At 34.2% G+C, this 19469-nt stretch overlaps 1 protein-coding gene across 2 annotated transcripts in view; it reads left to right on the top strand.

Annotated features, from left to right (window-relative positions):
- Nucleotides 1-19469, top strand: part of LOC138691651 (zinc finger protein 235-like) — a 146244-nt gene that overhangs the window by 4519 nt on the left and 122256 nt on the right. The window contains exon 5 of one of the 2 annotated variants that reach the window (XM_069813848.1): nt 9241-12538. The exons of the other annotated variant lie outside the window; for it this stretch is intronic. Within the exon in view, the coding sequence (XP_069669949.1) occupies nt 9241-10162 (922 nt within the window). The 3' untranslated portion in view covers nt 10163-12538. Of the gene's footprint in view, nt 1-9240; nt 12539-19469 lie in introns of those variants that run through there. 2 annotated transcript variants of the gene reach the window in all.

Here is a 19469-nt window from a genome sequence, read left to right as displayed (position 1 = left end):
GAAGTTTCAAAATTGTTATTATTATTATTATTATTAGTACTACTACTGCTATTATTATTATTATTATTATTATTATTATTATTATTATTATTATTATCATTACTATTATTATTTTTATTATTATTATTATTGTTTCTTAAGATGCTACTACCACCATTACTACCATAATTATTACTAATTATTATTATTATTATTATTATTATTATTATTATTATTATTATCTCTATTGTTATTTAATATGCTACTACCACCATTACTACCATAATTATTATTAATTTTATTATTATTATTATTATTATTATTATTATTATTATTATTATTATTATTATTATTATTGCGAGTGCAAGGAAATCAACACATGGGGACAACACGCCAGTAAGTCCTACTGCTCCAGGTGAGAAGAAGGTGATCTCACCTACACTTTCACCTACAAAAAAAGTCGTTTCACCTTCATGGGATCTCAACCTACCGAGCCTGCCTTCAGTCGATTCATTCTCCGTCCAGGTTGAGACTGTTCGACTAAATAGTGTGAACATTCTGGACACAGTGAGCGACATTTTGGAATACGTGAAGAGTCTCCAAAAGGAGATGATAGAACTTAAGAACGAAAATGCGGCTCTGAAAATTCAGGTAGCTGAAATTTTGGTGATAACTAATTCTAATGTACTCACTGAAAAGGGAAATGTCCCTTGTGAATCAATGCAATATGAATCTGTGCAAGCTAAGGGCCCTAGGAAGTCTTACGCTGAACTTGCAAATGAAAATTCTATCCTAAATGTTCAAATGGCAGAATTGTTATCAAAGGAGTGCTGCCCACCCAAATCATCTCATAGTAATTCATCTCATAGTATTTCTTCTGTGGGTCAGTCTAATGACTCCATTAAGAAATCATATAGCAAGGTAGTGTCTGTGAACAAAGCTGCTGACAACTTGCATACTTGCAATACTGATGTGTCAGCAACAAAGAAGTCTGTGTCAACAACTCCTCCTGCTACTGATAGACATAACAATATTGAACTGAATCAGGCCAATGCTTCAACTTATGCCAACGTATCTGATGGTTTTCAATTAGTTACTCGTAAAAAATATAAAAAAAGAGAACCTAAAGTTGGAACATTGGCCATGAGTAGCATTGAAATGGCCCCTGAGAGAATTAAAACTACATCTCTATTTGTTTCGAAATTTAGTTCTAAAGTCAACACAAACAGTATAGAGGACTCCCTGAAGAATCCTTCAGCTAAGATCTCTTGCTGTAACTAAACTAAAAACCAAATATCAATCATATTCTTCCTTTCATATCACTGTTGATGTGAGGGATTTCGATTCCATTAACAAACCTGAAGTTTGGCCTGCTGGTTGCCTAATTGCACCATTTTATGGTAAATTAAAGCCTGAGCAGCACTTTGCGCATTCTGCTGTTTCGAACTCTGTTGATTCTCAGGGAAATGCCTCTTAGTCTTAGTCTTGCTCGCTCTCATTTTCAATGTTCAGTTCTATTAATCATCTCGAGATTTTCTACCAAATGTTCGTGGACTTAACACTAAAGTTGATGAAATTTTTCAGAATATAGTGAGTAATAATGATCTCATTATCTGTCTCACTGAAACATGGTTATCTGAGTCAGTTATTAATTATAATTTATTTCCTAATAACTATACTGTGTTTCGTGCAGATAGACTGTTTGAAGACACTAACAAAAAAAGAGGTGGTGGTGTCCTAAGAGCGATTAGCAACCAGTTACCTTTTACTAGAAGGCGTTTTGACTTAGAAATTATTAGTGAATGCGTTTGGGTTGAACTTAGAATGACTGATGTTTTTAATCTGTTATTAGGAAACCATTATTTCTCTCCTGATACAGATCATATTAGCTTAAAATCTTATCTTAATTTTCTCGAAAAAAATCTCGACACTCATAATTTTAGAATAGTAATCCTTGGTGATTTTAATACTCCTGGTATGGACTGGACAACTGGTTCCAATCTTAATGATACTCATTATTACTCTAAAATTAAGGCTAAGGATTTATATTCCTCGTCCTGCCTTCTTGGATTAATTCAAATTAACTCTACCGTTACGAGCAAAAAGCTTCTTGATTTGGTTTTTACTAATGATAAAAACAGTACAGTTAAACTTGCTGATCATTCTCTAGTTTTAGAGGATACTTATCATCCATCTATCTCTATTTATATTGAAGTAAAATTATCATTACCGGAACACTCTCTAATCAGTTCTTATTTAAATTATTCTCAAGGTGATTATCTGAATCTTTATTCTATTCTATACAATTATGATTGGACTAGCATATATCAGACTACTGATGTAAACACTGCTGCAAATTCCTTGTCTCAAATTATAAACAATGCTATATCCCTTTGTGTCCCTGTCACCTTTGTTAAAAAAAATCGCACTATCCTAAATGGTTTTCAAACGATTTACGTCAGCTTATAAAGAAAAAAAATTAAGCTCATAAAAATTACGAAAAATATAAAACTGATCATCATTATCAAATTTTTTCTAATTTTAGAAAACAAGTCAAAGCTATGATTAAATCTGATAAATTCAAATGGTTACAATCAATTGATGATAACCTAAAGCACGAACCAAATAAATTTTGGAAATATGTAGAAACTTTTCGAAAAACTAATAGTAATCCCACAGAACTAATAATAAATGGCGTTCACATCACAGATGAAAAAGAAATTGCAAATGCTTTTGCTTGTCAATTTAAATCTGTTCAACAAAATTGTAACTCTAATTTCATTACTTATGATTCTGATATTACTGACTGTTTGTCCCTGCCTAATATTACATTCGATGATGTAAATAAAGCTATTAAAAAGCTAAAGCCTAATAAATGTAAAGGTACTGATAGCATTCTTAACTTTATAATCAAGGGTTGCTCTAATATTCTCTTGCCTGTTTTAACTTTTTTATTCAATCTTAGCTTAAAAACAGGAATTTACCCGTCACTTTGGAAGGAAGCATCCATTATTCCAGTTTTCAAAAATGGTAATAAAAACAGTGTTACTAATTATAGACCCATTTCTATCCTACACAATTTTTCTAAAATTTAAAAAAAAAATTATTCACAAACACATTTCATTTTATGTCAAAAATAAGATCAATTCGGCCCAACATGGATTTATAAGAGGGAAATCTGCTACTACTAATTTAGTTTCCTATCTTAATCTCATAATGCCTATAGTTGAAAATCAAGATCAAATTGACTCAATTTATTTTGATTTTAGCAAAGCATTTGATGTTGTTCCTCACAAAATTTTATTAAATAAATTAAGTAATTTTGGTCTCTCCACTAACTACGTTAATTGGTTTGAAAATTATTTAATAGATAGACAGTCTTGTGTCCGACTTGGTAATTCTCTCTCGGTTCCATTTAATAGTTTATGCGGTGTTCCTCAAGGGTCTACATTGGGACCTCTATTATTTTTATTGTTTATAAATGATATAAGTAAAAGAATAAGTTCTAGCTGCCTTTTATTTGCGGATGATCTCAAAATATTTCGCAAAATTAATAGTTTGGTTGATTGTCAAATTCTTCAAAATGACATTAATTCAATTTCACAATGGTCTGTTGAAAATGGAATGAAAATTAATCAATCCAAAACATTTGTTATTTCCTTTTCACGGAAAACTATCTCTCTAAAATTTAACTATTCTCTCAGTAATGTCGTAATTACTAAGAAAGATTGTATTAGAGATCTTGGTGTCCTACTTGATTCAAAATTATATTTCCATGATCATGTGCAATATATTTATACCCATTCGTTAAGAATGCTTGGTCTAATTAGGTCTATAACTTATTCTTTTTCCACTCCTATGTGTTTATTAATTTTATACTATACGTTGGTTAGATCTAAGCTTGAATATGCATCTGTTGTATGGAACTCCATTACTTCCACTGACTCGGCTAAATTGGAGAATATTGAAAGAAAATTTATTTCCTTGTGTACTTATAGATTTTTACCAAATTCCGATTATAACTATGAGATTAAATGCAATTATTTCAATTGCGGTAGTTTGTTCACCAGACGTCAGGATCTTGATTATTTATTTTTTTGTAAAGTCATTAAGGGTGATATTGATTGTGAATCTTTCATAAGCAATATCAGTCTTCGTATTCCAGCTAATGGTTTAAGATTTCATAAATTGTTTTATAATAAGAATCCTAAATCTCTCTCTCCTGTCTGCAGATGCATTAAGTATGCTAATTTGCATGGATTCAACTCGGATCCATTTAATGTGTAGTATATCTTTGAGTTTTAACTCACTGATCTAATTTTAATAATTATTTGTCCATTTTTTTTTCTTGCATGTGGTCAATTGATTAATGTAGACTATTCCATTATTTCAATTATCTTATTGTACTAATTTTATAATTTTATAATTTTTATTTGATCTATGATTGATGTAGACTATTATATTGTTTGTATTTCATTTCATTGCCATTTTCTATCATTCATTCTCATCATCATTTGTTGTTTTGTTCTGTTTTGTATCGTGCTAAACTTTAATTGGCCTTGTGCTGTTGTTTTGCACGTTAATATTCTAAATAAATAAATAAATTACTATTATTATTATCTCTATTGTTATTTAATATGCTACTACCACCATTACTACCATAATTATTACTAACTTTATTATCATTATTTTTATTATTACTAATTATTATTATTAATATTATTATTACTATTCATAGTTATGCTTCTACTACCACCATTACTACCGTAATTATTCCTGATTTTATTATTATTATTATTATTATTATTATTATTATTATTATTATTATTATCTCTATTGTTACTTAAGATGCTACTACCACCATTACTACCATAATTATTAGTAATTTAATTATTATTATTATTATTATTATTATTATTATTATTACTGTTGTTGCTTATGTTGCTACTACCACCATTACTGCCATAATTATTATTAATTTTATTATTACTATTATGATTATTACTATTGTTACTATTATTATTATCATTATTATTATTATTATTATTATTATTATTTCTATTGTTACTTAAGATGCTACTACCACGATTACTACCATACTTATTACTGATTTTATTATTATTATTATTATTATTATTATTATTATTATTATTATTATTATTATTGTTATTATTACTATTACTATTGTTACTTATGATGCTACTACCACCATTACTACCATAATTATTACTAATTTTATTATTATTATTATTATTATTATTGTTATTATATTACTATTACTATTCATAGTTACGCTGCTACTACCACCATTACTATCATAATTATTACTATTATTATTATTATCATTATTATTATTATTATTATTATTATTATTATTATTATTATTATTATTATTACTGGATATCGATAGAAATTTCGAAATGAGCCTAAGAAATTTTGGAAGTATGTACGTAGAATCATTTCGTAAATCTAAATCCTTGGCTACTGAGTTAATTATTGATGGGGGGAACATCACTGATCAAAGTGGGATCGCTAATGCTTTTGCTGATTAATTTAAATCGGTACAAAAGAAGCTAAATCATCTATTTGTTAGTGATTCCATCACTACTGACTGCTTATGTTTACCGGTTATTGCGTGTGAAGATGTCTTGAATGTCATTAGGAGGCTTAAGCCCAATAAATCTATGGCGACTGATGGCATACCTAATTTCATTATTAAAGGTTGTTCTCAAATTCTTATTCCTTTATTAGCTGTGATTTTTAATCTTAGCCTTAGATCGGGTATTTATCCTTCTTTATGCAAGGAAGCGTCTGTCATTCCGATATTTAAGAATGGTAATAAACATACTGTGAATAATTACAGGCCTATTTCAATACTAAATAACTTTTCAAAAATTTTTGAAAAAATTATTCACAAACATGTTTCATTTGATGTTAAATCTAAATTAAATCCCGCTCAATATGGGTTTACTAAAATTAAATCTACAAGAACGAATTTGGCCAATTATCTCAATCTTATTATGCGCACAGTTGAATCCCAAGGCCAAATTGATGCCATTTATTTTGATTTCAGTAAAGCATTTGATGTTGTTCCTCATCAAATCTGAATAAATAAATTAGATCAGTTTGGACTTTCCATTAATTATCTTAGCTGGTTTGAAAACTATTTAACCAACAGACAATCTTGTGTTCAGTTGGGAAACTCTCTCTCTCTGATCCTTGCTCTACTCTTTGTGGTGTTTCACAGGGTTCTACCGTAGGTCCGATATTATTCTTGCTTTTTATCGATGACATTTTTAAGCCCATCTCTTCCCATTATCTTCACTTTGCCGATGATTTAAAAATATTTAGGATAATTAATAGTCTTGCTGATTGTCATTTACTTCAAAATGATATACATGCCATTCAGCGTTGGTCTGATTATAACTGTATGAATATTAATATTTCTAAAACATGCGTTATCTCTTTCTCTAAGAACACAACTACATTAAAGTTCAACTATTGGCTTTCGAATGCCGCCATAATCAGGAAGGACTGTATAAACGATTTCGGTATATATCTTGATTCTAAATTGTACTTTCAAGACCATGTTGATAATTTATTTAATCATTCACTAAGAATTCTTGGTCTCATTAGGTCTATTACTTATTCCTTTTCCTCTCCTGGTACGCTACTTACATTATATTATACTTTAGCGAGGTCTAAATTAGAATATGCATCAGTTGCGTGGAACTCTATTACTTCAACTGATTCGGCTAAACTAGAAAATATCCAAAGAAAATTCATTTCTCTTTGTGCGTTCAGATTTGAACCCAATTCCTCTTCTTTAAAACACGAACCATCTAGTAAATATTTTAACTGTACCAGTCTGTATTCGAGACGTCAGGAAATTATGCAAATCTAATCTTTCAGGTAAAGCTTCAGGATATTGATTATACTTTCTTTAATAATGCTATTAAAGGTGTCATTGATTGTGATTCTTTTAGACATAACACCTACCTTAGAATTCCCGTGAAACGTTTTTGTCGTCAAAGATTTTTCTTCACTAAATTATTTAAATCCCTTTTTTCAATAGCCAGGTGTATTAAAAGTGCTAATTTGCAAGATCTGATTTGATTTTACTTATGCATGATATATACTTACTTGTTATTTAATATCTGTTACTATTTGTTGGATATTGTCATTTATTTTGTTGCATTTGGTGAATGATTGTTGATTGATTGTATTTAATCTCACTGCCATTTTCTGTCATTCATTCTCATAATCATTTGTTCTATTGTGTTTTGTTTTTAATTTTGTACTAAACTGTAATTGGCTTTGTGCTGTTGCAAGACCGTCTCCAATACTCAGACCTTAATGTAGGTATCGATAGTGGCCAAAATGGCGCCGGTAGAGGTCCAAGCATGATTACCACGCGGTTTTGTTATGATGTTTTCTTGTGTTAATTACGTCGTGAAATCGGCCATTCGTGTTGTGTACCGAGTTGTAATTCTAATGTGGATCTGTGTCTCATATTTCAGTGTTTGAGTTTCCGAAAAGTACAACTTTACTCGCGACAAATTGTTTAGGTGCATAATCGTGACAATTTCCAAGTTAAGGAAATTACAGTTTGTTGTTTAGTCAACTGTCCGAAGATAGGTCTGAACATCACAAATGATACCAACAAGGCACCACTTATGAGGCAACTAAGCCAAGAGATTATGACGTAGAGTGGCCAGTTCGTATCTTCCTAAAATGACAGTGTTACACATAAAACATTTTGAAGCTAAATTACTTATTAGGAAAGATATTTTTCCTCTCGTAAATGGTGATCCTTTTCGTATTTCTCGGGAAATTTCGAATCTTACCATGACGCCTAAAGAATCATATTTCCTAACCAACTTTCATATCGTACAGTCAGCCATTCTAGTGCCTAGAAAGAATCCACATCAACGGAAAGGGGAACAGATGGAGAGAGAAGGGGAAATTATTAGCACTTTCGATCAGTTTCAAAGTGATGTTCAAGAAATAAATGTGGTTTCATTTATGACTGTTATTTAAGGTGACTGTTATTTTCTTAAATATGAAAGATGACCGTGTAGAAGAAATTCTGTCAATAATAACTGTACAAAGGTGTTGAACGAGAGAAAAACATTCAAACCAATTATCGAGAAAAGTGAAAAGAAGTCATGAAGAGCTAGGCCTAAGCCTAAAAGTGACAAAACATGAAGAATTGAAATTGAAGACGAATTAGGCTATGGACCCTAGATTGTCAACATCCATATATTAAAAATATAAGCTGATTTATTATTATTATTATTATTATTATTATTATTATTATTATTATTATTATTATTAGTAGTAGTAGTAGTAGTAGTAGTAGTAGTAGTAATAGTAGTAGTATTAGTAGTAGTAGTAGTAGCAGTAGGTAGTTATATAAGTAGACTTTGTAGGCCTAATATTGGCTGATCTTGTTTAATTGTGTTATTGATTTTGAGTATGTGTTAACTTTTTGTATGCCCAACGACTATTAGTGAATGTTTGCATATACTGCAGTAACTTATGCGGAGTTCAGGGTATGATTTTCAACTTACTGAAAAGTCTTTTCAAGCTGGATTGCATTGTCAAGTTCATAACTTCATGGCAATGTGTTTCTACTCGTACCGTATTTATCTTATTGTCTCGCCTCTTTGAAATTGAACTTAACATTGGATGTTTATTTAAGACAAAAGTTAGTAATTCAACTTCAGGAATACGAAAAATTTAAGTATTTTGACATAAAGATATGGCGGAACCATCTATATAAATGGAAATGTTTGGATCTCTACGGTGGCCATCTTTTTTCTATATTAAAGTCTGAGTATTGGAGACGGTCTTGGCTGTTGTTTTGTACATTAATATTCGAAATAAATAAATATATTATTATTATTATTATTATTATTATTATTATTATTATTATTATTATTATTATTATTTAATTTGTACCATAGTTGTTTATTTTATTGTATTAATTGTATCACTGCCTTGGACTTCTATTGTCCAATCTCTGTTGTCCAGCACATAAATATTAATAAATAAATGACTAATTATTGTTATTACTATCATTATTGCCGTTATAATTTATAATTACTATTACTACTTAATTTTATAAAGGTAACCTGTACAAAAAGTAACAGATGTTGAAAGTCCATTATCAATTTCTCCTATATTTATTTATGGGGCGTATATTTCTTCATTTGAAGGGTAGACATTCTTTCCACTAATGACACTTATAATTTTTAGTGTTGCAGTTAGCCATAGTAGTGGAGTTGCAAAATTCTGCGAAAATATTCCTGAAGAGTACGACGGCAAGAAATACGATTGTAACATTTGCGGAATGTCTTTTCTCGACTTTGCAACACTCAAAGATCATTACCTCGTACACAAATGTAACAAGGAATTCAATTGCGATGTGTGTGGAAAGTATTTTTCACGATTGGGGGATTTCGAAAAGCATTCACGCGTTCACTCGAGAGAGAAACCATACAGTTGTGACGTGTGTGGAAAGAGTTTTTCGCAATTGGCACATCTCGAGAGGCATTCACGCGTGCACTCAGGCGTCAAACCATTCTGTTGCGACGTGTGTGGTAAGCGTTTCGCAAGGTCTGAATATCTCAAAGCGCATTCAATGGTGCACACTGGCGAGAAGCCATTCAGTTGTGACGTGTGTGGCAAGTCCTTTTCAAAGTCCTATGATCTCAAGAGGCATTCACTCGTGCACACAAACGAGAAGCCATTCAGTTGTGATATGTGTGGTAAGAGAGTTTCGCGTTTGGCTTATCTCGAGGGGCATTCACGCGAGCACACAGGCGCCAAACCATTCAGCTGTGACGTGTGTGGGAAGCGCTTTTCAAATCCCAACTGTCTCAAGAACCATTCGCACGTGCACACAGGCGAGAAACCATTCAGGTGTGACGTGTGTGGGAAGTGCTTTACAAGGTCCAACGTTCTCAAGAGGCATTCACTCGTGCACAAAAACGAGAGGCCATTCAGTTGTGACGTGTGTGGAAAGAGTTTTTCGCGCTCGGGAAATTTCGAGAGGCATTCACGCCTGCACACAGGCTCGAAACCATTCAGTTGTGACGTGTGTGGGAAGTGCTTTTCAAACTCCGAATATCTCAAGAAGCATTCACGCGTGCACAAGCGTGAAGCCATTCAGTTGTGACGTTTGTGGAAAATGTTTTGCAAGATCTTCAAATCTTAAAAAAAACGCATTCAGTGTTGCACACTGGCGAGGAGCCATTCAGTTGAGACGTTTGTGGAAAGTGTTTTTCGCTCTCGAGATATCTCAGTATGCATTCACGCGTACACTAAGGCATGAAAACATTACGTTGTGACGTCTGTGGAAAGAGTTTTTCGCGCTCCGTACATTTGAATAAGCATTCCAGCGTACACACAAGTCACAAGCATTCGTTCGTGAAGTGAGTGGGAACTCTTATAGAACCTCTTCAAAGCTAAAGAAGCATTCCCTGGTGCACATGGCATGAAGTCATTCAGTACGGACAGACGGCAGTACAAAGTGTTCTTGTAGCGCGGAAATTCCGAGGCGGAATATCTCTGTGCATTCACGTGTTCACACAAGCGAGAGGGATGGATATATATAGAATTTGCACTCCGGAATAAACTCTATCTGCTTTCACGTCTTCACTCAAGCTGGAAGCCGTTTAGTTCTAAAGTTTGTGGAAACGGTTTGCGCTTGAAATATCACAATGTGCATTCACATATGCATACATAAGAGATATTGTTCAGCTGTATGTGTGTAAAATGCGTTTTTTATGGCCCGTACATCTTAATATACATCCATTCGTGTACATAATTATATTTCATAATCCTCTACTTTAAGCACGGTATGGTTTTATTATGTTAGCTTTAATTTATACTTCAACAAAATAATCTTTCTTTGTTCTTAACCTCTATAATAAATTGCCTAGCTTTTATTAATCAGGTTATCTTTCATTACTTTGACTTTCATTGTAATTGTAAATTTAACATTGATTGTAATAATAATTTTTAATGTATTGTTAGTATTGTAGTTGTAATTCCCTGGTAGGGGGGAAGAGTAGGCCTCATGACCTTATCTCTACCAGGTTAAATAAATGTATAGTATACTATATTGTTCATAAGCCTGAAGCCATATAGTTGGATCTTGTGTGGAAGGTCTTTTTCTGCTATGAGGTACCTCAATTGGTGTATAGGCTAATTTCCTGGTGAGAAGTGATTGAATTGTCAAGTTTTCGCTTAACTTTGTTGAATGGATGGTGTGTTAAATTTCATGCTTGTGACAAGATCTATGCACAATCGAGTAGTCTAGAAACTCAGCAATCCATTCTTACAACCAAAAACCGTACTAGTGGAATGGCTGGGGAAAACTTGCATACTATAGTCATTTCAAAATGTAGGTACACTTACACATGCGAGAAACATTTCAAGAGCCATATCTTTCAACACGTGCCAGTAATACATTACCTTGGAAACGCTTGCTCTCGTACAGGCACTCCAGAATTCATTCCGTTGTTTTATACTCACAGCTCTCATCTGTCACAGTTCCGGAAATCCACTGTGCCTCGTAATAGCGACTTTATCTCAGAATTTTTGCGCGTTCAATAATATTTACGAAAGATAAGGGCATTTATTCTTGGAAAACTGCAGTGATTGAAATGCAGCTTAACTATCAAATACTTACGGACAATAACCTTGTGATTGGCACGAAATTATTTAGATTCCCGTTTTGTTGTCTTTCAAGTTAATCTTCTGATTTGCAGTCGTTACTATTCTAGAGCTCTCACATATACGTACCTAATTCGCATCCACTATGAGTCACGTGAGGCGTCGCTTTCTCGCAGCTTCGACTTTGGAACTATCGAGAGTTGGAACCAGTGACAAACATCTGACGGTAACAAGATCACAGGTTTATAAGTTACACCTCAGCGCTATTGTGGAGAGAATTGTCCTGATCTAGGTTACTTACAATGACATGCACGCATACATACCTGGGAGATGTAATCCATTTGAGAAATTATTATTATTATTATTACTATTATTATTATTATTATTATTATTATTATTATTATTATTATTATTATTACTGTGATACGCATTTAAAAATATTTCTGCCACAATTACGTGTTCTAGTTAACTAAAGTGCCCTGAATCCGAATCTGTATTCATATTTTCATTATGACGTTAGATTTTTCTGTGATTTTGAAAATGAAACTGAAAAAATGTGAAAATTGTCAATTTTCATGATTAAAAAAAAATTCAATAAGATAATTTAAGTTGTATGATTGCGTTTACAGTAGGTAGTAAAAGTTGTTGGGTCCGGGCCTGTATTCACATTTTCTTTGTCACGACAGCATTTTGTGTAAATTTTGGAAATAAGGACAAAAGACTTCATAATTTAAACCAGAATGTCAAAAAAGTCAAATGGTGTACTGTGTATTATTTTTGAAACATATTTTAATGCCGTAATATAACATTGGAGATTATAAAATTAATTATGGACCCCTAAATTATAAAAAAGAAAAAATAGCCTTCAATAATAAAAATTATTTTATATATTTAGTATAATACTGTATTATATTAATTACTATAAATTATTATTAATAATTCTTTGGACAGCGGGAAAGGGCACATAAGTGAAAAAAAAATGAATTTTTCATGAGTGAATTTTTTCTTTAATTTACTCTTAACTAAACATAGTATAATATTGAAATTAATATATGTTTGTCAAAGTAAGACTCTTTTGAGTTTAACATACAGGAAATTTTATTATTTAAAAATTGCCTTCCATTAGCAGGATTTTTAATGGTATAATCAAGAATAGATTAGAGGAAGAAATAGAAGGGAAGATATCGGAAGATCAGGCAGGCTTTACTACAGGAAGGAGTTGTATGGATAATATATTTAATTTGAGACAAATAAGTGAAAAAATGTATGCTAAAGGAAAGGAAACACATTTAGTATTCATTTACTTAGAGAAAGCATAAGACTCGGTTCCTATAAAGCAGTTTTTGGGAAGAAATAAAAGGTATTGGTGTTAGTTTACCCCTAATAGCGTTAATTCGGAGGCTATATAAATACTGTCAAGCTGCTGTTAAATTGGAAAAAAGTTATCAGCTGCCTTCTATACAACCAAAGGCTTCAGACAAGGCTGTAGCATATCCCCTACCTTGTTTAAAATATATATCCAGCAGATACTGAAGCAGTGGAATAATTCATGTCGAGGAATGGGAATTCCAGTTGGAAATGAGACAGTGCACTCGCTGCTATTTGCAGACGATCAGGTGATAATTGCTCAATGTCGAGAAGATGCAAAATTTATGGTAAGGAAACTCCTTGAAGCATTTGAAGCAGGGGGACTGAAAGTTAATATGAATAAAACCGAATACCTGGTGATAGGTGCAGATGGACGAAATATAAAGTTGCCCCAAGGAATAATTAAAATAGTGAAGGAGTTTAAATATTTGGGGTCGGTTTTGCATGAGACTGGAAACCGTAAAGCGGATATAGATTATAGGATAATGCAGGATAGAGGAGCAATAAAGATAAGGAGAGGTGCTAGAATATCCAGGCTGGAAAAGAGAAGAAACGAGGATGTTAGAAGGATAATGAACATGGAAGAATCGGTGATTGCAAGAATAGAGAGTAGACAACTTCAGTGGTATGGTCATGTAAGGAGGATGAATGAGGGGAGATGTCCAAACGTGCTACTTCAGTGGTCTCCAGCTGGTAGAAAGAAACGAGGAAGGCCTAGAAATTCTTGGAGGGCTGGAATATTGAGGATGATGAATGATAAGGGACTAAATGAGCAGGATTGGAATGACAGACGCAGATGGAAAATGGGAATAAAGGGTAACCACTGAAAAGTGGAGAGGCTCTCAAAAGTAAAGTAAAAGTAAAAATTTAGAAAAAATACTACACTTATGTAATGAGGTACAACAGAAAATTCGACTTTTTTACTTATGTGCCTTTTCCCGGCGACCAAAGAATTTTTATACCGATTCAGATGTTCAAAATGTCGCTCGAAACGCAACGTTTTAATGCCCTTCGGGGGATCCCTCTTTATGCAATAGCAATAATTCGCCAATATTGCTTCATTGCTTTATCTAAGGGTATGTACTAATTTCAGTATTTAGACGGTTTCATGACTGTTTAGTAAATTGTATTGATGAAACGAAACTACATATGGGCTTTTAACTATCCATAATGGAGAACTGAAAATTATAAACAGTTTTTCTGTAGCCAAATAGTTGCACACGGGCGTTATTCTTCTTGTACTCAAACCATCCTAGTCCACACAATGAAAGTTGGCCAAAACGAAAAATCACCCAAGTATATTGATCTAGGAATATTCGCCCAAAGTGATTACACCCAACGATTCTCATTCTGACCCTCACTCAAGGGAAATTCATCCATTGCGACGAAGTTTAGTTCATTTCATATTTAATACAGTTTTAGTACATCGTTTTCGTGGTAACATTAGTATTCTGAAATGTTTTAAGACATATTAATATTTGAAGTTCTTTCTTAACAATTCAAAATTTGTTTCCGTGGTTGTACTTCTATTATAAAATTCTTAAGTTTAGATGAATATTTTGAATGTGTACATTTTCAATGGATATCCATAGAGAAATTATTCCAAGTATATTACTGATTCATAAAGTTTATATGTATGTAAACATTTTTTTATACCTGCCGCTGGAAGACAGGAGTGTGGAGAATCTGTAGCTCATCATAGGTGTACTGAGACACTCCTAACTCTAAGTAAAAATAGTTATTTTAAAGCCTTATATCGAACTCAAAATGATTATATTCGTTACCATTTTTCCTGGACACTCTTCTTTTGAAATACGTCAAAGGATTTTAGAAAATGTTAGTGTGAACTTTCCTATAAGAACAGATAGAAACTGTCAATTGCGTACCCCAATGCACTACGCTCTGCTTCTACTGCTAATGGCAAACCTAAACTTAAAGTGAGAAGAATCTCCTCCTTCAGAATTTGGATCCACTCCTGATTTTCAACCGAATGCTGCACACTATTTCGCAATAATAATGGTAAAATTAAACAGACATTTTATTAAAAGGTTTTCTTTCGCTAAACATTCCATTTGCCACGTTAATTAGAAGAGAGAGAGATGCGATTCATGAGTGGCAATGCAATGGAAGTAAGACTTCAAATTTTTGTGCAGCATTTGTAAACAGTTGTGGACGATTTGAGTTGAAAGAGGGGGAAAGGGAGGAAGAACTTTAAAATGATAGGGTGTTTGGGGCTGAGAAAAACTGAATATGTATTACCGATTCATAAAGTTTATATGTACAACCTTTAGTCCAGAAATGCCAATCGAACCAAGGGATATGGGTGTGCAGAAGGAAACCTCATGGTGCAAATGGGCGAACACAGGAGCACCAAATGGATCCTATGTAGAAGTGCAGTATATAAAGTAGATGAACATATTCATCCTCCACCACATGAAGAGCTGGAAGCAGTGCGTCGATGTACAGCTGCTGATGAGCCTCTCGTGGCTGCAGCTCAGATTATCGAACGTGAATGCAGCGGGTGCCATCATCCTCTGAGGAAATCCCTAAAAAGAAGTGTAAACCAAAGGCCAAATGAACTTTTCTGCCAACCCGAAATCTATCCGAGATCTTCCAGTTATACCACCAGAATTGCTGTCTTAGCATTTGTTCTTGTCGAAAATGTACCAGCGTGTTTTCATACGGTTCTCCAGACCATGCCCAGAATGATGACAGTTCTCTTCAAATATGTCAAGGCCACCTGCATTGGGATTACAGCAGGAGGGCGTCGGCCTGCTACAGAAGCTCGATATCCTCCTCACTTATGGAACCAGTTCGAAGCAGCTAGGTCAAATGAACCACGCACATTAACACAGAAGCATGGCACAACCGCTTCCAGAACATTGCTTGTAAGAAACATCCCACTGTATACAAACTCATACATTATTTAAATAATGAGCAATCCGATGTAGACAGAATGATGCAGGGCTTGGACCTAGGCCGAAGAGTGAAAGAAGCGCAAAAACAAAAATATAAAAGCTCAAATATAAGGCTGCAAAATTTTCACAGAGGTATGATGAATTCAAAGACGAAGGACGTGTATTTGAATATTTGCGTGCCTGTGGGTACAGCATTCAAATCTCAATAAATCCAGCCGAGACTCGGTTACTGCAATAAAATACACCAGAAGTTTTTCAGGAGATATATAAACTATTCAAAATTACGTTCCACCTAAATTATTGCAATATCAATTTTTAAAAAATTGTATTGTAATTTTTTTTTCAACTCAACAACAATGTAACTTTATTATCTCAACAATAGGATTTGCTCTCCATACCGTAACACAGTATTCGTTAGTGCACTCCACTGACGACAATGACAATTTACTTGGACTATTACGTACAACAATGAACTGTTAATCTTAACTAATATTTACAAAGCACTATTTACAAATCAGAACTGTCAGTTCACAGTTCTTCTAGCACAGTCACTCGAGTTCACAGTATCTCGAACCACAGACCTTCAGAGACAGTCCACTGTACTCGAACTCAGGTCCCTCCAACTGCGGTCCACTGCACTCGACTCAGGCCTTCGGATGCTGACACAGTTGCGGACGCACACTCAAGTCGAACTCCGGTACACAAGACTGGCTGGCTTGCTCTGTTCACTGGCTTACTGACTGAACTAATCATGAATCACACACTGTCCGAGTTCCCTCGCGTTTCTTCTTTTATAACCACAGCGACGTAGCCTGGAAAGTTCGAATTCGCGATTTTTCCACTTCGACGGACTTCTCGGCCTCTCTAGGCAAGCAGAAGATGCGCGCGCAAACTCCCTCGCCGCGTAGGCCCCTTCCCCTCTTCTCTCCGCCGCGCGCCGTCCCTCAGTGCTCCGTGGATCCCGCGCGATCTGCTCTCTTGCGGGACGCTGGTCGTGAGTTCGAATCTCACGTCGCTGTCACAATATTCTTTGTGTGAACTAGCACCGAAATAATATACTTGAACAATACGAAATATACAAACATGTGGGAAAAATGATGTAGTCCTACTTTAGGAACCTGCTTATATTCACTTATTTGTTACTCAGTTACTGTCATACCGTTAGGAACAGTTTGGTTATACTAGTTAAACCGGATGTGGGCCTAGAGCTTTTGTTGACCAAAGCGTGAACAAATATATTACAGTATGTATTTTCATTACAATTTAAACAATAAAATAACTATTATCATTATGGGTAAATATCTCACACCAGATGACGCTGATCTCGTTCTGATTCACTTAATGAAGTATGGACACATTGGCTGAAGACTTTTGATAATTTCTTATCAACACTGTTATTTACTCTTTCAGATTCACAAAGTTAAATCTGATTAATTATTTGTCTCATTCTATCTGTAGTTTTTTAATTGTAATTGACACGTAATAAGATATTGCTTTAGAATATGTATGATAAGTAGTTTCTTGTGTTAAACTTTAACGTACCTTATTAACATTTATCGACCTATTTTCGGTCGTTCCGACCAGTTCAGAAGATGACCGAAAATAGGTGGAAACATGCTAACAAGGTACGTTGAAATTTAACACAAGAAAGTACTTTTCATACATATTCCGAAGTGATACAGTGTTAAAAGTAGTGTGATCAAGATATATAAATTGCTTTATCTACTCTCAATGCTCTCCATAGAGCCCTAGAGCAACGTAATCAAATATATACTAGACATTTACCTGCCGTTACAAGACAGCAATGTGGAGAATCTGTAGCTCATTACAGGCGTATTCAGACACTCCTAACTCTAAGTAAAAATTGTTATTTTAAAGCCTTATATCGACCTCAAAATGATTATATTCGTTACCATTTTTTTCCTGCACTCTCTTCTTCTAAAATACGTCAAAAGATTTTAGAAAATTATACTGTGAACTTTCCTATAAGAATAGACAGACACTGTCAATTTCGTCACCCATTGCACTATGCTCTGCTTCTACTGTTAATGGTAAAACCTAAACTTACACTCAGAAGAATCTCCTTCCTCAGAAGTTGCATCCAGTCCTGATTTACAGCCGAATGCAGCACACTATTTCGCTATAATAATAGTAAAATTAAACAGACATTTTATTAAAAGAAGTTTTTCTTTCGCCTAAACCTCCATTTGCCATGTTAATTAGGAGTCATGTAGACGCGATTCATGAGTGGGAATACTATGGAAGTAACACGTCACGTTTTTTTTGCAGCATTTGTATATAGCCGTGGACGAATTGAGTTAAAAGAGAGTTTGGGGCTGAGAAAAACTGAATATGTAAGCTCCAAGCCTGTTCGCCACTTGTCTCAGTGTGGTTTCACTGCACCACTGAAAAAAAATGTTGAAGGGGAAACAGCCGAAAACAGACGTGACGCAATAGTTACACAGAACAGAGGGGGTGGGGGAGTCGTTAGAGAAGCTGAGTTAAGAATCACAAGAAGAAACGCCGGAAGATGTAAGTCTGCACATTGCAAAGGTAGGTACTTTGTCCCTTCACAGTGCCAGTGGAGTCCAGCAAACTCGCTCATATGACAAGTGTGATGTTCGAAGAATGAGCCAAGACCGCCAGAAGAAACACCTGGATTTGTAAGTCTGAACTGTAAAAGTCCCCTGTGCGAATAAAGTCAAATAACAAGATAATATATAAATATTTAAAGAAAATAATCTGTCCTCAATAAGGGTGACCATAAAGATCCAGAATAAAAGCACTACAGAATAATTTAGAAAGACAGGAAGTGTTTAGTAAAAATTCAGAGAAATGCAAACCCAACAGAATCATCAGTGGCCAAAATATAAATGGTAATGTAATATTTGGATTGAATCCTTAAGAACATTCAACAAAATTTTTTGAATTTAAAAAAATCGGAGTCCGAGTGCTTTTAAAATATCACATGTGAATTTAGGGAGTGTGCCACGTGCACCAAACAAAAGACCAGAAATACTCCACTGACTAGTGGGAATGTTATATTTCTCACTTAGATAAGGGATGCAGGACTCATAAATGGATTTCTTCTCCTCATCAACGTGTTGTGCCTGTAGGGCATCCCTCCCGAACCGGATTGTAGGATCAAGGACTAATCCCTTAGATTGAGTCCTGTGGATGGCTACAATATCTGTTCTTCTGTTCGAATCTAAGGATGAAGCACAGTGGACCTATTCGTGTACTTCCCATCCGCGACGCTTGAGGACATCATCAATACCGGTCCTGGCCTTATGGTGTCGATTGTTGCGCAGCAGCTCCGTTTTTCGACAGAATCCCAACACGTGACCAAGAGTTTCCGTCTCATTGTAGCCGGGATGGCGACAACGGGTTGTGTTGAAACTTCTGCCGGGCACAGATCTAACCGCAGATAGATTGCTGGACATTTTAACTGCATTGATGTATCCTGAAATTGATAAATTTGCTTTTGATGACATCCAGGAATTTGCCTTGGGGCACTCA

Source organism: Periplaneta americana, chromosome 16 (assembly GCF_040183065.1).
Source record: "Periplaneta americana isolate PAMFEO1 chromosome 16, P.americana_PAMFEO1_priV1, whole genome shotgun sequence".
NCBI classification, from domain to species: Eukaryota; Metazoa; Arthropoda; class Insecta; order Blattodea; family Blattidae; genus Periplaneta; species Periplaneta americana.
This window is presented reverse-complemented; position numbering and strand designations above follow the sequence as displayed.